General features: G+C 38.7%; 1 protein-coding gene across 1 annotated transcript in view; it reads right to left on the reverse strand.

The window, feature by feature from the left end:
• papolg (poly(A) polymerase gamma) overlaps window positions 1–24,221 on the reverse strand; it is a 76,587-nt gene that overhangs the window by 5,152 nt on the left and 47,214 nt on the right. Inside the window, exons 2-7 of the mRNA XM_051919343.1 lie at window positions 22,758–22,928; window positions 21,899–21,965; window positions 17,496–17,577; window positions 12,479–12,588; window positions 2,763–2,816; window positions 2,489–2,600 (exon numbers count right to left, since the gene is read on the reverse strand). Of these exons, the coding sequence (XP_051775303.1) occupies window positions 2,489–2,600; window positions 2,763–2,816; window positions 12,479–12,588; window positions 17,496–17,577; window positions 21,899–21,965; window positions 22,758–22,928 (596 nt within the window). The remainder of the gene's footprint in view (window positions 1–2,488; window positions 2,601–2,762; window positions 2,817–12,478; window positions 12,589–17,495; window positions 17,578–21,898; window positions 21,966–22,757; window positions 22,929–24,221) is intronic.

The following is a 24,221-nucleotide window of genomic DNA, read 5'->3' on the forward strand; positions in this document are numbered from 1 at the left end:
CAGGGATTACAAGTTTTTTTGTAGGCTTTAGGGATTCTAGTGTCAAGGAACTTTAGTATTAACCTCTTTTAACGAAATGTTTTTCACCAGAAAAATGAGTGTAAAACATTGAATCCCCACGAACACTACCCACCCAATGGGGAGGAGGGGTTTTTTTTGGATTTTTGTAACCGAAACATGTAAATAGCAAAACGAACACACAGTAGGAAAGGTATGTTTAATGTCCAGCTGCTGTACTTTTGCAAATTTAGCACACATACTTGGTTTCAAAACATAACATGGTAACCAATGCAGATCCTGAAGCTGCAATCAGGATAGTAGAAGTGTGTTTCTTCGCATAATTTTCTTAAATTTTTCTGTTGCTTGCGCATGAGGCTAGAATGTCAGTGCCTGATCTGTACCATTAACACTGCCCATTGGGTTACTGTAGACTCGCAACACAATGCTTAGTGACTTGCAAATTTCTCTTGACAATTGCTGCGTTGTGAACAGAGCTTAGAATGCTAAAGTCTTTCCTGCCCTTTCACTTGATTGCAACCATTTTGCCATGCATCTCCTTGCACCACGAACCTTCACACAATCAATCAAATTCACCTGCATATCCTAGTGGTTCGATCATTCAGTGCCATGTGCATCAGTTTTACTAGCTGTGTCAACATCTGATGACCAATTTACATTGTCACCCCTTGCTTAACTGCTTTTTGGCTACACGTGCTTTGGTTGGAGTTCCCATCCAACACCACTCATGGATATTGGAGTCCAGAGTGGCAAAATGCATTGAAAAATTCATGATTTTTTCGCAGTATGAGATTTCATACACATGATGGCAACAGAGTATTATTTCAACTATTATGCAAGCTTAATGCTTTAAGACTCATCAAAACAGCTTAATCCAATAACCACTCAGGGTCAACAGTTTTTACATAGAAGTGCAAGCCTATAAGACGCTCGGGTTTAACACCATGGTGGTTAAAGATGGCAGCTAAGACCAGCCATTATTAGAGGTGTAGACACTGACATTACTCCAAAACTGGATTAAAAACCTAATGACAGGAGCACTGCAGATTAGAAACATCTCTTCAAAAATTCAAATCTATGAGGCAAAGATTGAATTTGCGATTCTTATCCTCAAGCTGAAGACATTTAATGCTTAAAGATTTCACTTGGACCTCCAAGGATTAAAGTCTTATCTTAAAGCTTAATAGTTTACAATGAGCTCCAGACTTTTTAAATCATTTCAGATGGTTTTAGCTATGAATGTAACTGGTGTATATACTGCACTGCAATTATAAGAGGAAGCATGAGTGGCGGCTCTGAGGCTAAGGATCTGTGCTGGTATGTGGAAAGTTTCTGGTTCAAATCTTGTTACTGCCAGAGGAGATCCTACTCTGTTGGGTCCTTGAGCAAAACCCTTAACCTTAAAATTGTTCCAGGGATGCTGTACAATGGCTAACCCTGTGCTCCAACTCCAAAGGTCATGAGAAAAGAATTTCCAAACAGGGATGAATACAGGGTACCAAATGCTAAAACACACCAAATGTTTTCAAAGAACTTAAAAGTTGCTGTGGGAGACTAATTCCTAAAGATTGCTTTATCTAACAAGGCAATGCTCCTAGATAAATGCATATATGCCATGACTATTTACTGTATATAAAAAAAAACAGTAATAGACTCCAACACAAACCAACCTACAGAGACATGGAGAAGGTTTGTAGCTACAGGTTTTTGGTTGAACATTTTCACACTTAATTGATCCTGGTGTTTAATTAGCTCTCCCTTTTTTCATCTTATTTACCATTCAGAAAGGCACAGCAATGTGAGATTTGTATTTTAAAAATTTAAAAACAAATGCATGTACAACTCCACACATTCTTGTTACATTCCAATAAAAATTGGATTTGTTGCACAAGGTCGAGGTACGGCTAAAGTACAATGGGTGGAGTTGAAAACCTACAGGCCCAGTAGACAGTTTCATTAAAAGCAGTAATCTGTGATGCCAGATGTGAGGAGGGCCAAATGTAAAGATTTTACTTAATAAACGTACTTGCTTGTAAAGGAGATTGGTCATTTAGGTTTGAAAGAAATTTGGAATGGATAACTGACATGATAAAAGTTTCAGTTAAACATTTCCACAATAGCTTACCATGACAACGAAAAAGTCCACGGCTCATGATTTGCAGTATTTTCACTATTTAGATTCCCCGCCCCCCCCCAAAAGATCTGCAACTAAAACAGGCAGTTGTGTTTTTCTCTCTGCTGGACTTAGTCAAGGTTGGCAACTCTCTTGTATTGACAATGGTATTACATTAAGCAAACCTTAACCAAGTACATTTATTTCCAAACTCAATCTGCTCAGAAACAACAATTAAATTTTAAGCCTATATTATTGTAATATAAAAATAAGCTATATCTAGTTATGACATCTGTTAAAAAAAAGAATTACCATTAAAATGAACATGTATTAAAAGCCAGGAATGGCAACTCCTACCGTTCAAGCTACGGATGCACCTTATGTCGAGATTTCTTAAGTGTGAATCTCCTCGAAGGTCCAAGTTATCAGGAATGGACTGCAAGGCTAGCCGTGCAAACAACAAGTCAATCTATTAATTAAAAAAAATAAATAAATAAAAAAATTCATGAGAATTGTAATAAACCCACACAAATATTCAGTTTACTTAAGTTAGAAAAAAAATACTTATTACAATACAGAAGATTAGCGGTTTCAGAGTTTGTAATAAATTAAAAGAAAACTGTTGCTTTACCTCAATGCTGTCAAACTTAAATTTGATGACAGGCACAAAAGCATCTTCAACAGCCTAAATTGTATAAGAGAGAAAGGCGAGAACTAAAGTCAATGGATTTCAGTTTGAAAAATTCCATTTTTAAAAATGCAGTTCTTATGAAGGTTGATAAAACATTTTAAAATTTACAAGTAACTGATACAGAATCTAAATGTGAACTTTATGCACATCTGATGATGGCTGCATGGAGGGGTGTATAACCTGACAGTTTAACATTACCTATCAGTCCAAACATTTTAGACGTCTCCCTCAGATACAAGTAGAAGCAAAAAAATGTTTAATTATTGAAACAAATCAATGTACATTATTCTTGCTGTGCAACTTACTGGTAGGGTGATATGGAGAGTACTTGTGAAAGGGGAATGAAAGTTTTAGTTTTGTTTTATTTATATAGCCCTTTTAAATCAATCAGAAGTTGACCAAAGTGCTCTCTCTCTCTCTAAGCTAAAAAGCAAGTGCCTTTTTAGCAGAAACTAAAAAACTATGAAGTGTGGGAGCCAACCTCATTATGAGGGGCAAACCGTTCCACAACTTAGGACCAGCCACTGCAAAGGCACAAGCACCCCTCAGCTTCAACCGAGTGCATCAGATGGTAAGCAATAGCTGATCTGAAGACCTCAGCTGCCTGGCTAACAAATATGGAACAAGATGATCAGTGGAGCGGACTCATGTAGGGCTTCAAAAATTAACACTAAAATCTTAATTCACCTTGAAACCAACAGAATTCCAACAGCACTGGCCACATGACAACCCTTTGCAGAGCACAAACTTCATAGGGCATGCAATGGGGTGAAAAACTGGTATAATATTCTTGCATTTTTGCCTTGAGTGGCCACGATGCTTTAGGCCTGCACTTAGCGAGGAGCACTGTGCAAGAACAAAGTAGTTTGTATATTTACCCTATTTTTAGACACCGACTGAACAGCCAACCTATCTGGAAAGGGGTCACTCCCAAAATGGTCTTTAATCAACAAGATTTTATTTTTGGGAGTTTTTTTTTCCTAGTCTTCATAGGAAGTCAACGTTGTGGGACTATTTAAAAAAAAAAAAAAAAAAAAGAAGGCCTGTTAAATCCCACTGAGGCATTGTGATTGTGGGCTATTACATAAATTGTTATAGTATTAATGAGGTGTCAATTCAGAGTCAACCCACTTTAGAGATTCCAGTCAACCTAATTCATACAGTACATCCTTATTATAAGGAATAAGAACCAGAGTACCTGGAGTAAAGTACATACACAAATTAAGAGTACATGCAAATTCCATAAAGCCAATGACTAGGAGTGGAACTGAGCCAAGGAAAATACTAACCACTCCATTACTGTGCTTTTAAATAAAACAATCTGAAATGAATACAGGACTCAAACTAGCACATGTACTGTATTCCCCATTTTAAGATTTTCTTTGAAACCTGTTACATTATGTTGAAAACAGTAAAAAAAATTAAGATGAAAGACATTTCCTTCATATCTTCTAAAAGATGAAGGAGATAACCACACATACCTGGATAACCAAAATTTTAATTTAGATTTTAACAAGCAAACTGATGAGTGCATAATGCCAATTAAACCCAATCCCTGACTTGGATCAAGAAGCAAATAAAAAGTGTTGAAGGTCTCAAACACCAAAAAAAAAAAAAAAAAAAATCCTGTTTTGTCATTTTAACTCTTGCTTCTTCAAATAAATTTGTCCATTTCTAATTTGACTTCAGCTTCTCAAATCTCCACTGTTTTCAGTATGTAGCCAAAGTCAGGCTGGTACTTGGATGGGAGACCAACCAGGAAAAAGCTTCAGTTGCTGCAGGAATAGGTATTGGCAAAGCCAGCAGGGAGCACTTTCCCTGTGGTCAAATGTGGATTCCAGTGCCCCAGTGCAGTGACGGGGATACTGTGCTATAAAAAAATGGCACCATCTTTTGGATGAGATGTGAAACTGAGGTCCTGACTCCTTGTGGTCATAAAAGATCTCTGGCTAAATTGCCCAACTCAGTCATGCTGCCCCATATTCATCCCATTCCTCTAACTCTCACTCAGTCCTTCACTACCTAACAATGAATGTGTAGTGAGCATACTGGCACAAAAATGTCTGCCATAGCACCATCCAGGTGGATGCTACACATTAGTGGTGGTTGAAATTATTCCCCAATCACTAAATAAACCACTGAGTAGTGAAAAAAGTGCTATGTAAACAAATAAATTACACTGTAAGCAGAACAAATTTAGCCACACTAATTGAGCAACAGTGAGGGGTCCAAATTTAACCTCTTGGTACACAATCTATTCAGACACAGAACAAGTGTGCAGAATTCAGTTCCATATCTGTAGTGATGTATAATAAATGGCTCCAAGCTAAAAGTTTTATATATTAGAAGTGTGCAGAATTCACACAGAATTCCAAAGCATGTGACACCCAGCACTTAAAAGTATATTGCCTTCCAGGTGCCAAAGTTTCCACAACCAAGTTGGACTTGTGCACTTACAAGACAGTATTAAATCAGTAAGACATATAATATGCAACTTAAAACTGGCCTTATGTGAGGGACTGCTGACATAAATCCATGTCCACTGCAATGTGGTGACCCTTTCACAGTCATGACCAGCTTTAAGCAAAATGCCACTGGTGAAAGGTGGCTGGATTCCCATTATACTAAATAAGCACATGATCTGTACAAAAACAGCCTGATTCATAATTAATGCCGACAATGAATAAGTGCATTTTTGCAACATGTTACTGCTTTACTAAAACATGCAATTAGTTTACAACTGAACCTTCAGCAGTCTCACCTCCTCCTCCAATGGGATTTTTATTAATGGCTTGGCTCTGGATAATATACTTCTTACTGTTGCATGCATGCTGAAACCTCTCTGCACTGATACAGTAGCAGTACAAAACCACATGAAGATTTGTGAACAAAGGCACTGGACAAATATGCAATACACATCATTAGGCACAGTCACATACACTCATAGCAATAAACCCAAACACAGACACCAGAAATATTTTGATGCTGGATGAGATTAATGCAGTCTAAAAAGGTGTGGGAATCTTAATGCATAAAACAATCTCAATTTGTACTGTAGTATCAGACATAGTATCTGATCCTGAAGGGTGCTGTCATGGGTGATTTAGTCAAATCTAAAGTAATTTTGATAAATATTTATGCACATAACGTGGATGATGGAGAAGTTATCCAAAATGTATTTGCATCAGTTCTAAAAATGATATCTAATACCGCAAAGACAAATCACACAGTTTGTAATGGATCTAGAGCTGCAATAACTAATTAACACTGTCAATAATAATCGATTAAAAACAATCAATCACTTGTTGTTTAATTACGTCACTAGGCTTAGTATGTTGTGCCATGCAATTGCATCACTACTTCATTCAGTTGTGAGCACATTTGAAAAAAAGGCAGAGGGTATGCAAGTGCTGGAAAAAACAGTGCAACCTAAGACTTGAAAGCACTTTACTCTGAACTCAGGGGGGAGAGAAAATAAAACAAAATAAAAAAGGTAGAGAGTTGCAAAATGTGCAAGGCTGACCTCGTATAACACAAGAGCACAGCAGAGATCTACAAACATTTGAAGAGCAAACATGGTTTTTACAGGCTCTGCGGAGGAGTAAGACTCCCTGTCATCCCAGCAAGATGAATGTTACTTCAGCATTATGTGATGCAGATACATAATGCAGTGTTTGCTAATCCATGCATAATGACATCACTCTCAGTTTGAAGTGAGGAATAATTAGAGTCATAGTCCAGCCCCCTACAATGAGAATAAAACACTGCAGTCACTAGCTAGTAAACATTTAGATTTTCGCTTGTCATATTTGTTTGTTTTTTTTCTTTTTTTTTTGGACATGGTCACTCTGGTAAATCATGGTGCTGCATTACATACTTGCAAACACATGTATCATAAGCATGCAAGTGTTTAGAAAAATAGCTGCAACGAAATAAGTCCCTATCCGGGTAGGAAATTTTACATTTTTCAGTCTTGTTTTCAAAAGAAATCAAAAACTCTGCGACAGTGCAGCGATTAATCTTACCGCACATCAACGAAGACTGAAAGGCGTATCGCTCATTCCGAGTAAAAAACACAAGAGCTGAGTGAAAAGGCAAAAAGTTCCAGACTAGCTGCCTATCTGGAGGAAGACATGACAATGTGTAAGAGTTGCAGCAGCAAACCTAGTGTAGCCAGTAAAACAGATTGTGTCTGGATCACAGAGTTTTAAAAACATGAAAATCTAATATTTCTATTTTCAATGTACCATTATATGCAGTCCATCCAGAAAGTATTCACAGCGCATCACTTTTTCAACATTTTGTTATGTTACAGCCTTATTCCAAAATGGATTAAATTCATTTTTTTTCCTCAGAATTCTGCACACAACACCCCATAATGACAAAAGTTTGCTTGAGGTTTTTGCAAATTTATTAAAAAATAAAAAAATTGAGAAAGCACATGTACATAAGTATTCACAGCCTTTGCCATGAAGCTCAAAATTGAGATCAGGTGCATCCTGTTTCCCCTGATCATCCTTGAGATGTTTCTGCAGCTTAATTGGAGTCCACCTGTGGTAAATTCAGTTGATTGGACATGATTTAGAAAGGCACACACCTGTCTATATAAGGTCCCACAGTTGACAGTTCATGTCAGAGCACAAACCAAGCATGAAGTCAAAGGAATTGTCTGTAGACCTCCGAGACAGGATTGTCTCAAGGCACAAATCTGGGGAAGGTTACAGAAAAATTTCTGCTGCTTTGAAGGTCCCAATGAGCACAGTGGCCTCCATCATCCGTAAGTGGAAGAAGTTCGAAACCACCAGGACTCTTCCTAGAGCTGGCCGGCCATCTAAACTGAGCGATCGGGGGAGAAGGGCCTTAGTCAGGGACATGAAGAACCCGATGGTCACTCTGTCAGAGCTCCAGAGGTCCCCTGTGGAGAGAGGAGAACCTTCCAGAAGGACAACCATCTCTACAGCAATCCACCAATCAGACCTGTATGGTAGAGTGGCCAGACGGAAGCCACTCCTTAGTAAAAGGCACATGGCAGCCCACCTGGAATTTGCTAAAAGGCACCTGAAGGAGACTCGGACCATGAGAAAGAAAATTCTCTGGTCTGATGAGACAAAGATTGAACTCTTTGGTGTGAATGCCAGGCGTCACGTTTGGAGGAATCCAGGCACCGCTCATCACCAGGCCAATACCATCCCTACAGTGAAGCATGGTGGTGGCAGCATCATGCTGTGGGGATGTTTTCAGCGGCAGGGACTGGGAGACTAGTCAGGATAAAGGGAAAGATGACTGCAGCAATGTACAGAGACTCCCTGGATGAAAACCTGCTCCAGAGCGCTCTTAACCTAAGACTGGGGCGATGGTTCATCTTTCAGCAGGACAACAACCCTAAGCACACAGCCAAGATATCAAAGGAGTGGCTTCAGGACAACTCTGAATGTCCTTGAGTGGCCCAGCCAGAGCTCAGACTTGAATCCGATTGAACATCTCTGGAGAGATCTTAAAATGGCTGTGCACAGACGCTTCCCATCCAACCTGATGGAGCTTGAGAGGTGCTGCAAAGAAGAATGGGCGAAACTGGCCAAGGATAGGTGTGCCAAGCTTGTGGCATCATATTCAAAAAGACTTGAGGCTGTAATTGCTGCCAACGGTGCATCAACAAAGTATTGAGCAAAGGCTGTGAATACTTATGTACATGTGATTTCTCAGTTTTTTTTATTTTTAGTAAATTTGCAAAAACCTCAAGTAAACTTTTTTTACATTGTCATTATGGGGTGTTGTGTGTAGAATTCTGAGGAAAAAAATGAATTTAATCCATTTTGGAATAAGGCTGTAACAAAAGGTGGAAAAAGTGATGCGTGGTGAACACTTTCCGGATGCACTGTAAATGTTGAATAAAAACCTGTTTAAATATCTAAGTAATTCATTAAAAAAAAAAAAAAAAAAAAACAACATTTCTGAAAATTTTATACAAATCTGTTTATTTGGTGAAAATGTCCAATTCATGAATTATTTTATTATTGAGTGAATTTTTTTTATAACAATCCAACTAACCAATTATCAAAAATTGTTAGGCGCAACCTTAAATAGATCATACAACTAGATCAAAGAATCCCAATGGGTCCGATCTTAAATTCAAGAGAATATTCCTTCTTCTTACCAGTACATCATAATTACTCAAGAATTGATTACATCTTTATCATTAATTTACTGGCCATTACCAAATCCTTTAAGACAGATGCTATTATCTCTGATCATGCAGCTTGAATCCTACACTAATTTCACAGTCGGCATCTAAAAGCACTGGTCATTAGCAGATGTGAACTTTACAGAATTCACCCCCAAACAAATTAATTATTTTGTTTAGAGACAAATGCATCCTCAGAGATTGATGTGCCATCCTGGAGAAGCTGGACTACCTGTGCAAACTCGCAAGGGTCCAGGTATTGCCTCATGCGGCCAGTAGTGACACTGACCATAGCCAAATGCAAAACTAGTGAAAAAACAGAAAAGATGGAGGGAAAAATGTCAGTTAAACCATTCCTGTTTTGGGAGTCTTCATTGTTGCCCCTCTAGTGCACTTGTGGTGTTAATGAAATTAATAACAGCTGAAACTGCTTAACCCCCTCTGCTACTTAATTGACCAGATCAATATCCCAGAAGTTTCACTGACTTGATGCTATACGCTGATTAAAAAGTGTTCCATTAATTTTTCTGAGCAGTATACATTTATACACATTTACTCTCCATCCACACACACAGTATTTGAACACATACCATGGCTTGATAACCAGGCGCTGCACAAACCTCAGACAGTCTTAGAAGTACTGGATGCAAAAAAGCAGTGAGCTGTGTACCTACTTATACCCATTGGAATTTTATTAAAAATTCCAACTAGGTTAGCTCCACTAGTATTACCAATGTTTATAAAAGCTAAAAAGACAACAAAATTCAACCAGACTTTTTAGCAAGTATTAATTACAGCATTTCCAAAGAAACATAAGGACTTATTACAATGTGCATCAAATGGAACAACTTCACTTCTGAATAATGATGCAAAGATACCCTCCACAGTTTTAGCTAGAATAAGAAAGTGCACCCTTTTTAAATAACACAAGTCCAAGCTTAGATTTATTAAAGGCAGGTGCTTAGATTTTATGGGTGAATATATTAAACAGATGCTGAAGGTTTGAAGCTAACACACCAGAGATCTTATCTTTGCATGCAGAAAAAGCCTTTGACAGAGTCGAATGGGACTACATATTCACCACACTGCACAAATTTGGGTTATCCCAAATGTGTGCATGAATATAATGACTTTATACCAGTGGAGAAGCCTAAGTCTATATTACCATGAACTCACATTACTTTAAACTAGAACATGGTACTTAAGAAGATGCTCTCTATCACCACAGCATTTTGTAATGGCCACTGATCCACTGGCCATTCGTTTTTGAAATGCATCAAAGATTATTCCCTTTATTACAGAAGGACTCTGAAAGAAAATACAGTATACAGTATAAGCAGTACTATATTATCTGAGTATTGTGATATAGGACCCACAAACATTTCACCAGTAATCCTTAATACACTGACAGAATGTTAAGAGAAATCAGGACTCAAAGTGAACTTGAACAAAAGTGTGCTTTTTCCTTTGAACTCTGTAGCACATAATACTAGACTGGACATTATCAATTTATTTTGCCAGAAAAATTTTAATACAGTGGAACCTCGGCTCACAATCATAATTCGTTCCAAAACTGTGGTCATAAACCAAAGCAATTTCCCCCATAGGATTGTATATAAATACAATTAATCCGTTCCAGACCATATGAACTGTATGTCAATATATATGTTTAAGTTTTTAAGCACAAATATAGTTAAACCATAGAATGCACAGCGTAATAGTAAACTAAATGTAAAAACATTGAATAGCACTGAGAAAACCTTGAACAACAGAAAACTAACATTGCAAGTGTTCGTGCTATACTGTAGCCTTATGACCCGATAGCTGTAAACTTTTTTTTTTTTTTTTTTTTTTTTTTTTTTTTTTTTTTTTGAGTTTTAAGCACAGGGTAAAAAATGAACATTTGAAAAAAAGAGAAAAAGTAACATTGCAACAATTCACGCTACGAACCAAAAAGTGAACATTTGAAAAATCCGTAATACAAAAACTAACCATAAACCACCAAGAAAACTAACCTTGCATGAGTCGAGTTCTGGCATGAAGTGAGGAGGAACTGGGTGGAGAACAATCCGGTCTCACAGTTGAAGACTTGTTGCGGGATGTAGCCTTCGTCCTCCACTAATTTTGTGAAATTTTTCACAAATTTTTTCGCAGTTTCAGCGTCGGAACTAGCAGCCTCCCCATGCCTTACCACACTATGAATGCCACTTCTCTTGCGAAACTTTTCAAACCATCCTCTACTGGCTTTAAATTCCTCACTTTCGCCACTCGGAGGATAGTTTTGCAGCAAAATTGCCATGAATCTTCCTGGCTTTCTCGCATAACATCGCCTCGCTTACGCTATCCCCTGCAAGTTGTTTCTCGTTCAGCCACACTAGCAACAGTTTTTCCACCTCTTCCAGCACTTGAGGCCTCTGCCTGGTTAACGCTGTAACTCCTTTTGCAATATCAGCTACTTTAATAGATTCTTTCTGCTTTAGAATAGTCGAAATCGTAGATTTTGACTTCTTGTACTCGGCAGCAAGATCAGTAACAAACGCCACGCTCATACTTTTCAATAATTTCTTTCTTTACTTCAATTTCAATTTCCTGCAAAACTTTCTTCTCACCACTCTTAACCATGGCTTCTAAGCAAGCTGTAGAGCACAAAGAGTTCACAGTGCAAGCACGCACGTCTGACCTAGAACAATGCAACACATGCGGAAATCATTGGCGCGCACAAACCGAAAGGGAAACCGGCTTGTTCATATACCGAGTTTGTGGTCGTGAACCGAGGCAAAAGTTTGGCGAACTTTTTGGTCGTAAACCGATTTGTACATGTACCGAGACGTTCGTGAACCGAGGTTCCACTGTATCTAGGAGTAAACATCACAAGTAATTACATTTTTCAATAAAAGTTTGCTATCAGCATGGAGAGAAAACACTGTCAAGATGAGCAACCTCCAAAGCTTTTTTCCCCATATTTCAGAACATCCCTATATACATTAATAAATCATTCCTTAAGAATTAAGACTCTCAATTATAACCTTGTTTGCCTAGAATTTGAGACTTCCATGCATTCAAAAGGTGCCTTTATAAAGACCTAAAGCAGAAGGTGGCATGGCACTACTTAACTTTCGATTGTATTACTGGGCAACAAAATTTACAAAACTAGAAAGAACTGGAAATCAATAGTAATTCATTAATTTACATAAGCCTCGTCTGCAATACAAAAAATCTTGCTGTACTTTATATTGTATGCCCTGCTTTGTGCCCAGTAAATACTAATTATCTTAAACATACCAATAATCCTATTGTCCATGAATTATTCAAAACTATGGAACCAATGCATACTTAGAGAGGCTTTTATTTGTTGATCCTTTACACGATAACCACCTTTTTCAACCCCCTCAAACCTGCACAGTATTTAAATCTTTGGAAAACATCCGGGATTAAAACACTTAAACTGTATATTAACAAAAAACCATACACTTACCCGTAAGTCTTTGATGCCTTCATGTTTTCTTAATTTTTCAAAGAATGACTGGAAAAAGTCTGATCTTTCTACATGGCGTGGTGCAACACAAAGAGCATCAATATCAGCACCTGTTGACAAATAAAGTTACTTATTCTTCTAAAAACTTTTCCTATTGCTATTGGAAACAATGGTAATGAGCCTTTCACTGTATGTGCCTCTAGGTAGGTGGGATCTTTAATAAAAGCAGATTCAGTCAGCTGTGAAGCCGAGCTCGCCTCACCATATATTTATGAAAATGGCAAATTGTATTAATGAAAAACGGACAACATTGGACATCTTGCACATAAATGGTTATCTATATTAATACTTAGGATATATTCTGATATGGACTATTTAATTTTACACACATTGCCTTTCTAAAGTATAAATTTGTTTAATACATTTTTTTTTTTTTTTTTTTTTTTTCGGGAAATCCCACGTTTTAATATGATGCCTAACCTCTTATATTATCACCTTACCAAAGGCTTTGTGAAAGTCAAATACCGCAACATCATATGCTCCATTTTGATCATATAATTTTGTTGCTTCCTTATGCATCAAATAACCTTGTTATAGACTGTTAAATTCAGTTTTTGGAGAGTAATTAAATGCCTAATTTTGTGCTTCATTTAGTTCACACTGGTGTGAAAAAGGTTTTAAATTCATACATAGACTTTATACATAGCCAAAATTTAGTGCTGCACTCACTACCTTTCATACATTTGCAGCTCCATTATTACATAAGCAGAATAGCTGCCTTTTATTTTTGATTATATAATTTAGGCACAATGCCAAAACGTTTTTAGGACATAAGGGATTAAACAAGTCTAGACCAGTCACATCATTACCATTTACTTGGCCTGCATAGTGAAGTCTTGGTGAGTAAGTACAATTTAGCATGTATTAGAGCAAAATACTAAGATTTACAGAACAGTGTTACACACATATGGAATAACCTATTAGTCAATATGATTTGCAAAAATGGTTGGAAAACTTCACAAAAAAATGTTTCCACAGAAGAATTAATGTTAAACTTAATATGCTTTTAAAATTCCTATATCCTTTTCCACAGTATTACACATTAGTACATCACGTTAAAATGACACCTTCCACTTGTAATACAAAATACTGAGAGGAGGAGAAGAAAAAAAAGCCAAGACATTTATAATAAAAACAAAAAAAATAATGAAGTACTATACAGTTCACAAATTCAACTACTAGGTAATGAAAATACATTTGTATACTAGGGTTATACATAAACCTGTACTGAAAAGCATCAACCACACTTTTTAAACTGTACAGTGCCAGAAGTTAGATAGCTTTCAAGCACTCAGCCGTTCATTAGCACATTTGGAACACCAAGGGGAAGTCTATGGGATCTCCATGTGTGGTTGTTTGCACCTGTTCATTGAGTGCTTAGCATGAGCAAACCTACTCCGCGAACACTTGCATCCTCTGCATAGTAGCAGCTCTCCCATGATCTTGCTACCATTTACCTTTTCTTGCCATTTAACCTCCAGACCTTTCCTTTTCTCCCCAACTCCCCCAAGGCTCTTTAATACTAACGTGGGTACAGGTGCAATCCCCAGAGCACCAATAAGGAAACCGGCTAACGGCATCTGCACGTGTGATCAGCCAATTTTCTCATTAAAACTCTGCGGCCTCTTGGCTATGCAACCAAGTGTGTGTGTGTGTACATATACACACACACACACACACACACACACACACACACTATATTATATATATATATATATGTTTACATAACCTCTTTAACACACTACTTCTCCGCTGCGAAGTGCGGGTATTTTGCTAGTATATATATATATATATATATATATATATATATATATATATATATATATATATATATATATATATAATTACACACACACACACAGTGATCCCTCGCTATATCACGCTTCGCCTTTCGCGGCTTCACTCCATCGCGGATTTTATATGTAAGCATATTTAAATATATATCGCGGATTTTTCGCTGCTTCGCGGGTTTCTGCGGACAATGGGCCTTTTAATTTCTGGTACATGCTTCCTCAGTTGGTTTGCCCAGTTGATTTCATACAAGGGACGCTATTGGCAGATGGCTGAGAAGCTACCCAGCTTACCTCTCTCTCCTCCTCCTGACGGAGGGGGTGTGAGCTGCCACCTTCAACAGCTTTGTGCCGCAGTGCTTCGCATACTTAAAAGCAAACAGCCCTATTGATTTCTTTGCTCCTTTGAAGAGGAAGATATGTTTGCATTCTTTTAATTGTGAGACTGAACTGTCATCTCTGTCTTGTAGCACAGTTTAAACTTTTGAAAAAGAGACAAATGTTTGTTTGCAGTGTTTGAATAACGTTCCTGTCTCTCTACAACCTCCTGTGTTTCTGCGCAAATCTGTGACCCAAGCATGACAATATAAAAATAACCATATAAACATATGGTTTCTACTTCGCGGATTTTCTTATTTCGCGGGTGGCTCTGGAACGCAACCCCCGCGATGGAGGAGGGATTACTGTATCTTCTTGAAAAGCTGCAGAAGGCTGAATGCGATGTTTGTGCATGAACGATTTAGTACTGTGTTGACACGGAAAGGAATTGGAATGAGTTGTTTCGAAGTATTGCCGGCAATGTTCACATTGCATAATTCGTTCAGTGGAGTGTGTTTTTAAATGCATGTTGAGATATCTGTGCACTCAGAACGTTTTTGAACAAATCGTGCATTGAAAGATTTGTTTGGAATGCGTTTGTTCAGTGGAGTGTATGTTTAAATGTACTTCGAGAGATTTCTGGCGTGTGAAGGTTTTGGAGCAGTGTTGACACTGAAAAAAATTCATCAGGGAAAGGGTTTTGAGATGGTTAGTAAGGTATCTGTGTGCGTGAAAAGTGTTTGTTGCAAAGTTTGCATACAAATGTTTGTGTTGAATGGATCTGCATATGGTTGTGGAGATCCATCTCACCTGTGAAGTCCTCGTTATAAAATGTGCAATTGAAGGTGAGAGTGGAATGAGTTTGTAAGTGTTTCTTGAGAGCGCATCATTCGGTTAGTGTGTTTTTTTAAAATGTGCGTTCAGATATCTCTGCACTCGGAAGCTTTTGGAACAAATGGTGCATTGAAAGTCCTGTGTGGAATGCGTGTGTTCAGGGAAATGTGTGTCTTTAAATGTTTCTCAGGAAGAGGAGAGTGGGCAGGTGACGTCACATTAGTGTGGCGAGCAAGTGGGTGTGCACATACCAACAGTGTCAAAAGATGTCACCAGAAGGTTATCACGTGTGTATTTGAGAGGCATGAGAACCTCGTAATGCCCATGATCCAAAGGACCGCTAAAGAGCCGGGATATGGAGAGACGTTGGGCCGGATTGTAAACTTGAGAGGCATGAGAACGTTCTTGGAAGTAAATAGTGATAGTAGCTGGAAGGATTTGGGACATTGCCATAATTTCTGCCTCGCCACCATAGACTCCGGACGTATTCATGTAGTCAGGGTATTGTTGAGCAGACTGTACAACAATGCCTCTGTGACTAACAACAACGGACACCACGTCGCCGAAGTTATCCCAGTGTTAGCAACATGGCTGTTAGCTTTGTTTGCCAAGTTTGAGAGCAACAGTTTCGTCAATGACATTTTTCCAGAAAAACCCGACTGATAGAAACAAAGTTACCTGATGCAGGAATTTCTAACACATTGAAAGAAGTGTTGTTTCCATGAAATACATTTGAAGCGGTAGCCATAGAGGGCAAATGAACAGTCAACGTAGCTCACAGCTGGATTTGGACCGCAGCACAGACCAAAGTGAGCGAGTATGTGTTTGATGAGCTGTTCGAGTTGGCGGGCAGTGCTCTGAGGTGCGTTCCCTATCACGTGGGAGGAGGAGTTTCTGGGCGGGGCTTCGTTGTTCCTTTCCCATGGTTTTCGATGGTGGACGCGGTCGGGTGTCGTAACCGAAAAGAATAATGAAAAGTCAACATGGCTCAGAAGTGCATGTGGACTCCTAGCACAGACGAAAGCGACTTACGGGGTGGTCGGTGAGTTGTTGCGTCCGGGCACATGAGCAGGCAGTGTGAATGCCTAGAGAGTGAGGGTGGACGCGGGCCGGGGAAGAAGGAGTGTTGGTGGGCGGGGAAACATTTTCCGTGTTCCTGCAGGACCATCTAGGAAGACGCATGTTTGTCGCGGATGCAAATTGCTGTATGTAGCGTGTAAAACAGTTTGCGATGGTGCACGCGGTCATGCGTCGGAACCGAAAAGTCAACGTGGCTCAGAGGTGCATGTGGACTGTAGCACAGACGAACATAAATGACGGCGTGTTTTCCGAGGCGTCGCGTCTGAGTTGGTGGGCATGGCTCTGCGAGTTGTCGTCGTATCCAATGGTCTTAGAGTTGGTGGGCGTGGCTGTCTTGTGTGCTTTCCATGGGTGTCTACTGGTTGGCGGCTTAGTGAATTATATATATAGATAATGGAAAATGAAGCAGGTAGCAAACAACTGTACTCTACCCTCCTTGATAATTTTACCCCCGGGGGAAAAAAAAAAAAAAAAAAGTTTCTTCCCAAAGTAAAAAAGTGTCCATGGCATGTTGATGTGATATTTATTGGTATGTTTAGCTCGTTTGAAAATGTGCAGTGTAAAACACAACCAAACTTACTGAAAACTGAAACAAAGTAACAAAATATCCCAATTCAAAACAAACACACGAATGTGAAAACAACTTAAAATTTACTTAAAGAAACAATTTGGAGACATTTCCAGAAAGGTTTTGTAGAATAACTAAAATGTGAAAAAAAGATGACTGGTTAAACATTCGGAATAATTTAAATGCACCATTTCATCATCAACAGAAATAGCAAACTAGATCAGACAAAACCTAAAAGAGAATGAAATTATTGAAAACTGAAATAGCCAGCATTGCAAAAGACCAATGAACAGAAAAACTCCAACCTGCAAACCTTACATTTAGAGCAAACTATTTGCCATTATTTATCAATAGAAATACATTTTACCTTTTGTATGAACTCCAAGTCTATAGGAACCAAATGTAAAAATTTTCCCTCCAACATTGGCTATAGCTGATGGTGGTAAGTTCTGTAAAACAAAAACAGTATTAAAATGATTTCTAAATTGTGTCTGTACTGAATTATAAAATAAAATGCAACCTGTAATTACATATGTACATACTATGCTTAAAACAAAAAACACACACTGTTATAGCTGTAGTGTGGACTGACTTGGCCAAATATCCTTTGCAGTGCCTTTAAGTTACTGTATGTACTCAAAATATTAAAACCTACATCAGGCCAGAGCACTCTACACAGAGATTACTGAAACTGTCTCATTGGGACATGAAATGTCATTTAGTTGATGAAGACTGAAGTAGGATACATTTGGTTAGCCTTTTTGTCAGTAACTCAAAGCTCCAGGGAGCACTGCAAGTATTCATTAACCCTTGACTATTCACAATAAAGGTGGTTTATGAGGAGACTATTATGTCTACCTGATCAAATGACGGGAGAAGTTACCCTGAGGGGGGGAAAAAAAAAAAAAAAAAAAAAAAAAAAAAAAACTTCTTGCAAGAAAGTTTACAACAGTTATTCAAACAGTTATTCTTCTTAACAAAGGCGGATTTACTTTCTTAAAACGGTACTTCATAACTCAACCATACATTACTAGAAAGCTTCAGTGTTTACATGGAGACTTAACCTTTAGGGGCAAGCAAGCAAGCCGGTCTGAATGACACTGAAAAGTTGGCCTGAATATTAGGAGGAAGATGAACCAAACTTGGTGTATGGACGATGCTTAAAACGAGAAATTATTCATCCCATACAACACTCTTCACATACAAACAAGATCCTGTTCAAGGCCACAGGTGGCTACATGGAACTGCAACCAAAAGTAGATTGTGCTTGTGATCATGGCAACCCTGTCACATGTTCAACACACCAAAAAGTAAAGAAAGCGCTAATGGCAAAGAGGATTTTCATGATATACGATTTTACTTATTTATAAAGCAGTTTAAAAACAACATCAAGGCTGACCAAAGTGCTATACAATAAAACCCAACATATGAGGCACACAATAACCAAAGGGTAAAAGAAACAGAAAAACAAACACATAAGAGCTGAAGAAATTCATAATAAAAAGTACACAGATAGTAAACATATTATACTGGGTTAAAAGGCCAGGGAGTAAAAAAGTGTTTTCAAATAGGATTTAAAGACAGCAAGTGAAGGAGCCTGCCTAACGTGCAACGGCAAATTGTTCAAGTTTGAGCTGATCGTGTCTTAGGAACATGTAAAAGCATCTGGTCTGCTGACCTGACAGAGCGAGACGGTACATAAGGGAGCAACAGTTCTGACAAATAAAATAGGGCACAACCATTAAAGGATTTAAAAACAAATACAAGGATTTTAAAATGGATTCGAAAACTAACTGGAAGCCAGTGAAGGGAAGCCCAAAATCGGTGTAATGTGCTCATGCTTGCTTGTACCAGTTAAAAATCGAGCAGCAGTATTTTGCACCAGATGTAGGTGAGCAATGGAGGTCTGGGTAATTACAAAAAGAAGCGCATTGCAGTAATCTAGACGAGAAGTTATAAAAGCAATGTATCACTGTTTCAAGGTTGCATTTACACAAAACCGGTTTGATTTTTGACAGCCGTCTCAACTGGAAAAAACATGATTTTACCACTGCATTCATGTGGCTATCAAGTTTTAAAGTAGAATCCTTTTTCACACCTAAATTTGTGATCATGGATTTCTCAAATTCAGTCACAGTGGAAAGGTCGATGCAAGGGGTCCTGCTGGTGCCATTGGGTCCACACAGCATGACTTCTTTCTTGTTCTCATTAAAATTTAGAAAATGTAATGCCATCTAACGCCTTATGTCAATAAGGCAATCAAGCAGGGGCTGGACAGAGCATGGACCAGGGCGCTTCAGAGGGAAATAAACCTGACAGTTGTCCGCATAAAGATGAAAGGAAATAGTGTTTCCGGAAAATAGTGACTATTGGCAGCAGGTACAAGGAGAACAGAAGAAGTCCCAGGATGGAGCCCTGTGGTACCCCCCAGGGGAGGGCAACAGAGGTGGAAGTAAAATCATCAATGCTGACACAAAAACAGAGATAGTAGCTAAACCATTGGGAGAGCTGAACTTGTGATGTCCACCCACTGCTCCGTCCTGGAGATGAGGATCTCATGGTCTATAGTGCCAAAGGATGCTGTTAAATCCAGAAGTTTAAAGTAGTACACAGTCAGAGTCCACTGTTAAAAGAATATCATTAAAAACCCTTAACAGAGTGAACTCAGTGCTGTGGTGAGTTTTAAACCCAAACTGGAACACTTCCAGAATTGCATGTTCATCCAGGAAGGACTTCAGTTGGATGTATATCAAGACAGACTCCTGATTTCACAGACAAGATAAAAGTGACCCACTGTTCTAGCCAGAATTAGAGTGTATTAGTTATCTAGCACTTGCCAGTTGTGGCATGCAATGGTTACAGTTAAGGAAGTCACTATTAGGGGCATAGCCTTAATAACAGCAGAGTGGCAGGCAGGAGTGGTATATGCCCCTTGGGATATGAAAAATATTTTACTGGTGGAGAAGAGGTCTGAATTGGAGCAAATGATAAAATATTGTCTAGAAAAAAAAGATGAAAATAAATGCAATATCAAAAACGGATAGAGAACCAAACAAACTTGGTTTGTCTTTTGCTAATGAAACTACTCAGGTACAGGAAGGCTCTATTTTTTGACTTTGTACAGTGGAAAGTCTATTCCAGTTTAGAATTGGGGGGTTGGATGGGGTCTAAAGTTTCAATGGTACAAAGAGGAAATTTTAAAACTTAAAATGTTTAATGGCTTTTCTTGGAGATATTGCTGAGGCACTCTACAAAATATACTGTAAAATTAATATGCAACAGGAAGACTTCAAAGCTTACTAAAGGAGTTTAGTGATTTGCAGACACTCCATGAGTAAAAGAAGCAGAGCATAATGCCAGCCCATGTAGCTTATAAAGGCCGGGTTTATACTTCATGCGATGGGTGCGCCTGTGGATGCCACTGCTACACAAGCATTTTACCATTTATACTTGCGTACACACTATGTAAAGCCAGAGGATTTCACCAGGAAGTAGAGATATCACAGTGAGAAAACAACGTTCAGCTTCTCTGCATGAACTGCCCAAAACATCCACTACAGTAAATTCCCTGGACACCATGCTACAATATCGCTGTAAAGGATGGATATTTAATGAATACATCCATCAATTCAGGGACGCGCCCATTCCAGCTAGCATTGCACGCAAGGCAGAAACTATCCCTGGATGAGGCGTCAGCTCATCACAAGGTAAATACAAGCACACACATACACTAGTGTCACTTTAGCATTGCCAAGTAAACAAGGACTCTAACGTCACATTCCAACTTGAACATACTATGTCCCCCTTACTCCCCGATTTTTTGCTGGTACTGCAATTCACGTACACGTTGGTTTAATTTCTGAAGATGTGCACAGAGGAAGCGTCAAATGAAAACTGGAAACACATGGCAGCCATGATATGTGCTTGTATGCTTTAAAGAGTGTGAAGTATAAACCGGCCCTAAAGGATTAAGCTCCTTTTCATGCCTGCTTTTATGACTCACCGTCCCGACAAGGATCGTGAGGAACAGAAGTCAGTAAGACTGTGACAGAGTGAGAACAGCGAATGAAATAAAAGAGCAGGAAAGAGGCAGGAAGGTTTTATTATTCTGGAGGTGTCCAGTGGACAGAGGTAGGGTAGAATTAATATCACAGCAATCATAATAAACAGCCTGTCAGTACCTCTGCACTCACCCAGCAAAGTGGCTCCTGCATGGCTTACAACCTAATTGTTTCTTCTTTACAAATGTACAGCAGCGATATTTTAATACAGGCGACTTAAATTTTTAGAATACCTCGTCGTTTCAATATTTAAATTATACCTCACTGTTTTAGGTAAGGTGACAAATTGGCAAACATAGAAGACTGACACTAATTGTGCAACACAGCATGTTGGCTTTTTAAAGCAGGGATTTTAAAGCTTTGTAATAAAAAGGGGGGAAAAGAAAGGGGGGGGATCAAATCAGAATTACAAGTTACTTTCTATTTGCTTTAATGAGAAGGCCTTAGTATTAAATAACAGTCAGGGATCTTGGTTTTAAAAGTGGATGGGATGGAATCAGGAGCCCAATGATACTTTCAAGGCACTGGAAAAAGAGTTTAGAAAAACTGCTCAGAGTACACTTGTGGAATCAAGGGGGTGGAGAAAAAAAAAACCCAAACACTGTTGTGAAGGGGTTTAGTTGTACTTTTCACTAATAAAGCGAACAAGGTCTAACAGATAACACCCATTCAAAATGAAATGAATTAGAGAGATAAAAAAAGACCTTACCTTTGACTCACTAACTTCTACAATCCATTCTTTAACTAATTCATTCAGTTTTCCTAAAACCACCAACCTGTAATGAAATTAATCAGAAATCAAAAGGTAGTAGTTAAAACACAACAAGTGCTGGAAATGAGGGAGCTGTAAATATAAGTTTGTTATTTTTAAAGTTGGTTACTTTTCCCACGGTTGTGGGAAACAAATTTGCCTTGGGAGCGTGTGTTGACTGGAAAAATTACTTTAACTTTTTAATAAAAGGTTTCCTTCAGTAATTTAAAATGGCAGTCTATGGGACTCAAATAGGAAACAAAGCCTTAAAAATGCCCAACGATGAAAAGTAATCAATCAATTTCAGGAAATGGGAGAAAAGTAAAAATAATGTTAATGGAAGAACATACAAGTTTTTATGTTTCTATTCATAGTGACTGCTGTGTGTTGAATTTTCAAGTAAATAACCAGTATAACTGAAGTCATGGTTCAGGAAGAAGAAAGTAAAGCAGTATTTATTTATGTTTAGCCTAGTACTATACTTCAGCTAAAATGGTTTGTAAATTAAATTCCTAGGATGTGAAAAGAAAGCACTGAACAACTTGGCAAACTAAGCAAAACTCTGATAATGTAAAGTTTGCAACGAGCACAAAGTAATGTGGTCCTGTAGCTAACATGAAAGCTAAACATTTAATCCTTCCATCTTTGATGGCTTTTTCCAGTGTAAATTTCAGAATTTTCAAAAATTTGTACATCTTCAAGAGTAATCACAATGTCAAATGGAGTTTGGGCTAGGATACAAACAGAGGACTTTGAAGCTGAAATTCAGATTTTTGTGAAATGGATACGAATTAAAGGAAGTTAAAAAGTTAGTTACCTATGACTCAACTCTTCTTCTTCTTCAAAAACACCAAAAGGTCTCATTGCTTCAATTAATTTTTGTGTATAAAGGTTATCAATCTCTCTTGGAAAAGCCAGGCTGATAGAGGAGGTGATTCCATAATGTTTTTGAGGCTGCTGAAGCTGTCCGCCTTGTAAAATATTACTGCTGCTTAAAAAGAAGAGGGGGGTGGGGAGGAATTTAAGAAAACAAATCCCAAAAAAAAAAAAAAAAAAAAAGTATACAATTTACCTACAAAAGGTTTTCAACTAGGGCTGGGCTACAGGGCTCAAAATGGATGCGATACTTTTGGACCAAATGTTGATATACAGTGCATCCAGAAAGTATTCACAGCGCATCACTTTTTCCACATTTTATGTTACAGCCTTATTCCAAAATGGATTAAATTCATTTTTTTCCTCAGAATTCTACACACAACACCCCATAATGACAACGTGAAAAAAGTTTACTTGAGGTTTTTGCAAATTTATTAAAAATAAAAAAAAATGAGAAAGCACATGTACATAAGTATTCACAGCCTTTGCCCAATACTTTGTCGATGCACCTTTGGCAGCAATTACAGCCTCAAGTCTTTTTGAATATGATGCCACAAGCTTGACACACCTATCCTTGGCCAGTTTCGCCCATTCCTCTTTGCAGCATCTCTCAAGCTCCATCAGGTTGGATGGGAAGCATCGGTGCACAGCCATTTTAAGATCTCTCCAGAGATGTTCAATCGGATTCAAGTCTGGGCTCTGGCTGGGCCACTCAAGGACATTCAGAGTTGTCCTAAAGCCACTCCTTTGATATCTTGGCTGTGTGCTTAGGGTCGTTGTCCTGCTGAAAGATGAACCATCGCCCCAGTCTTAGGTCATGAGCGCCCTGGAGCAGGTTTTCATCCAGGGAGTCTCTGTACATTGCTGCAGTCATCTTTCCCTTTATCCTGACTAGTCTCCCAGTCCCTGCCGCTGAAAACATCCCCACAGCATGATGCTGCCACCACCATGTTTCACTGTAGGGATGGTATTGGCCTGGTGATGAGCGGTGCCTGGATTCCTCCAAACGTGACGCCTGGCATTCACACCAAAGAGTTCAATCTTTGTCTCATCAGACCAGAGAATTTTCTTTCTCATGGTCTGAGTCTCCTTCAGGTGCCTTTTAGCAAATTCCAGGCGGGCTGCCATGTGCCTTTTACTAAGGAGTGGCTTCCGTCTGGCCACTCTACCATACAGGCCTGATTGGTGGATTGCTGCAGAAATGGATGTCCTTCTGAAAGGTTCTCCTCTCTCCACAGAGGACCTCTGGAGCTCTGACAGAGTGACCATCGGGTTCTTGGTCACCTCCCTGACTAAGGCCCTTGTCCCTCAATCGCTCAGTTTAGATGGCTGGCCAGCTCTAGGAAGAGTCCTTGTGGTTTCGAACTTCTTTCACTTACGGATGATGGAGGCCACTGTGCTCATT

This window comes from Erpetoichthys calabaricus, chromosome 15 (genome assembly GCF_900747795.2).
Source record: "Erpetoichthys calabaricus chromosome 15, fErpCal1.3, whole genome shotgun sequence".
Lineage (NCBI taxonomy): Eukaryota > Metazoa > Chordata > Cladistia > Polypteriformes > Polypteridae > Erpetoichthys > Erpetoichthys calabaricus.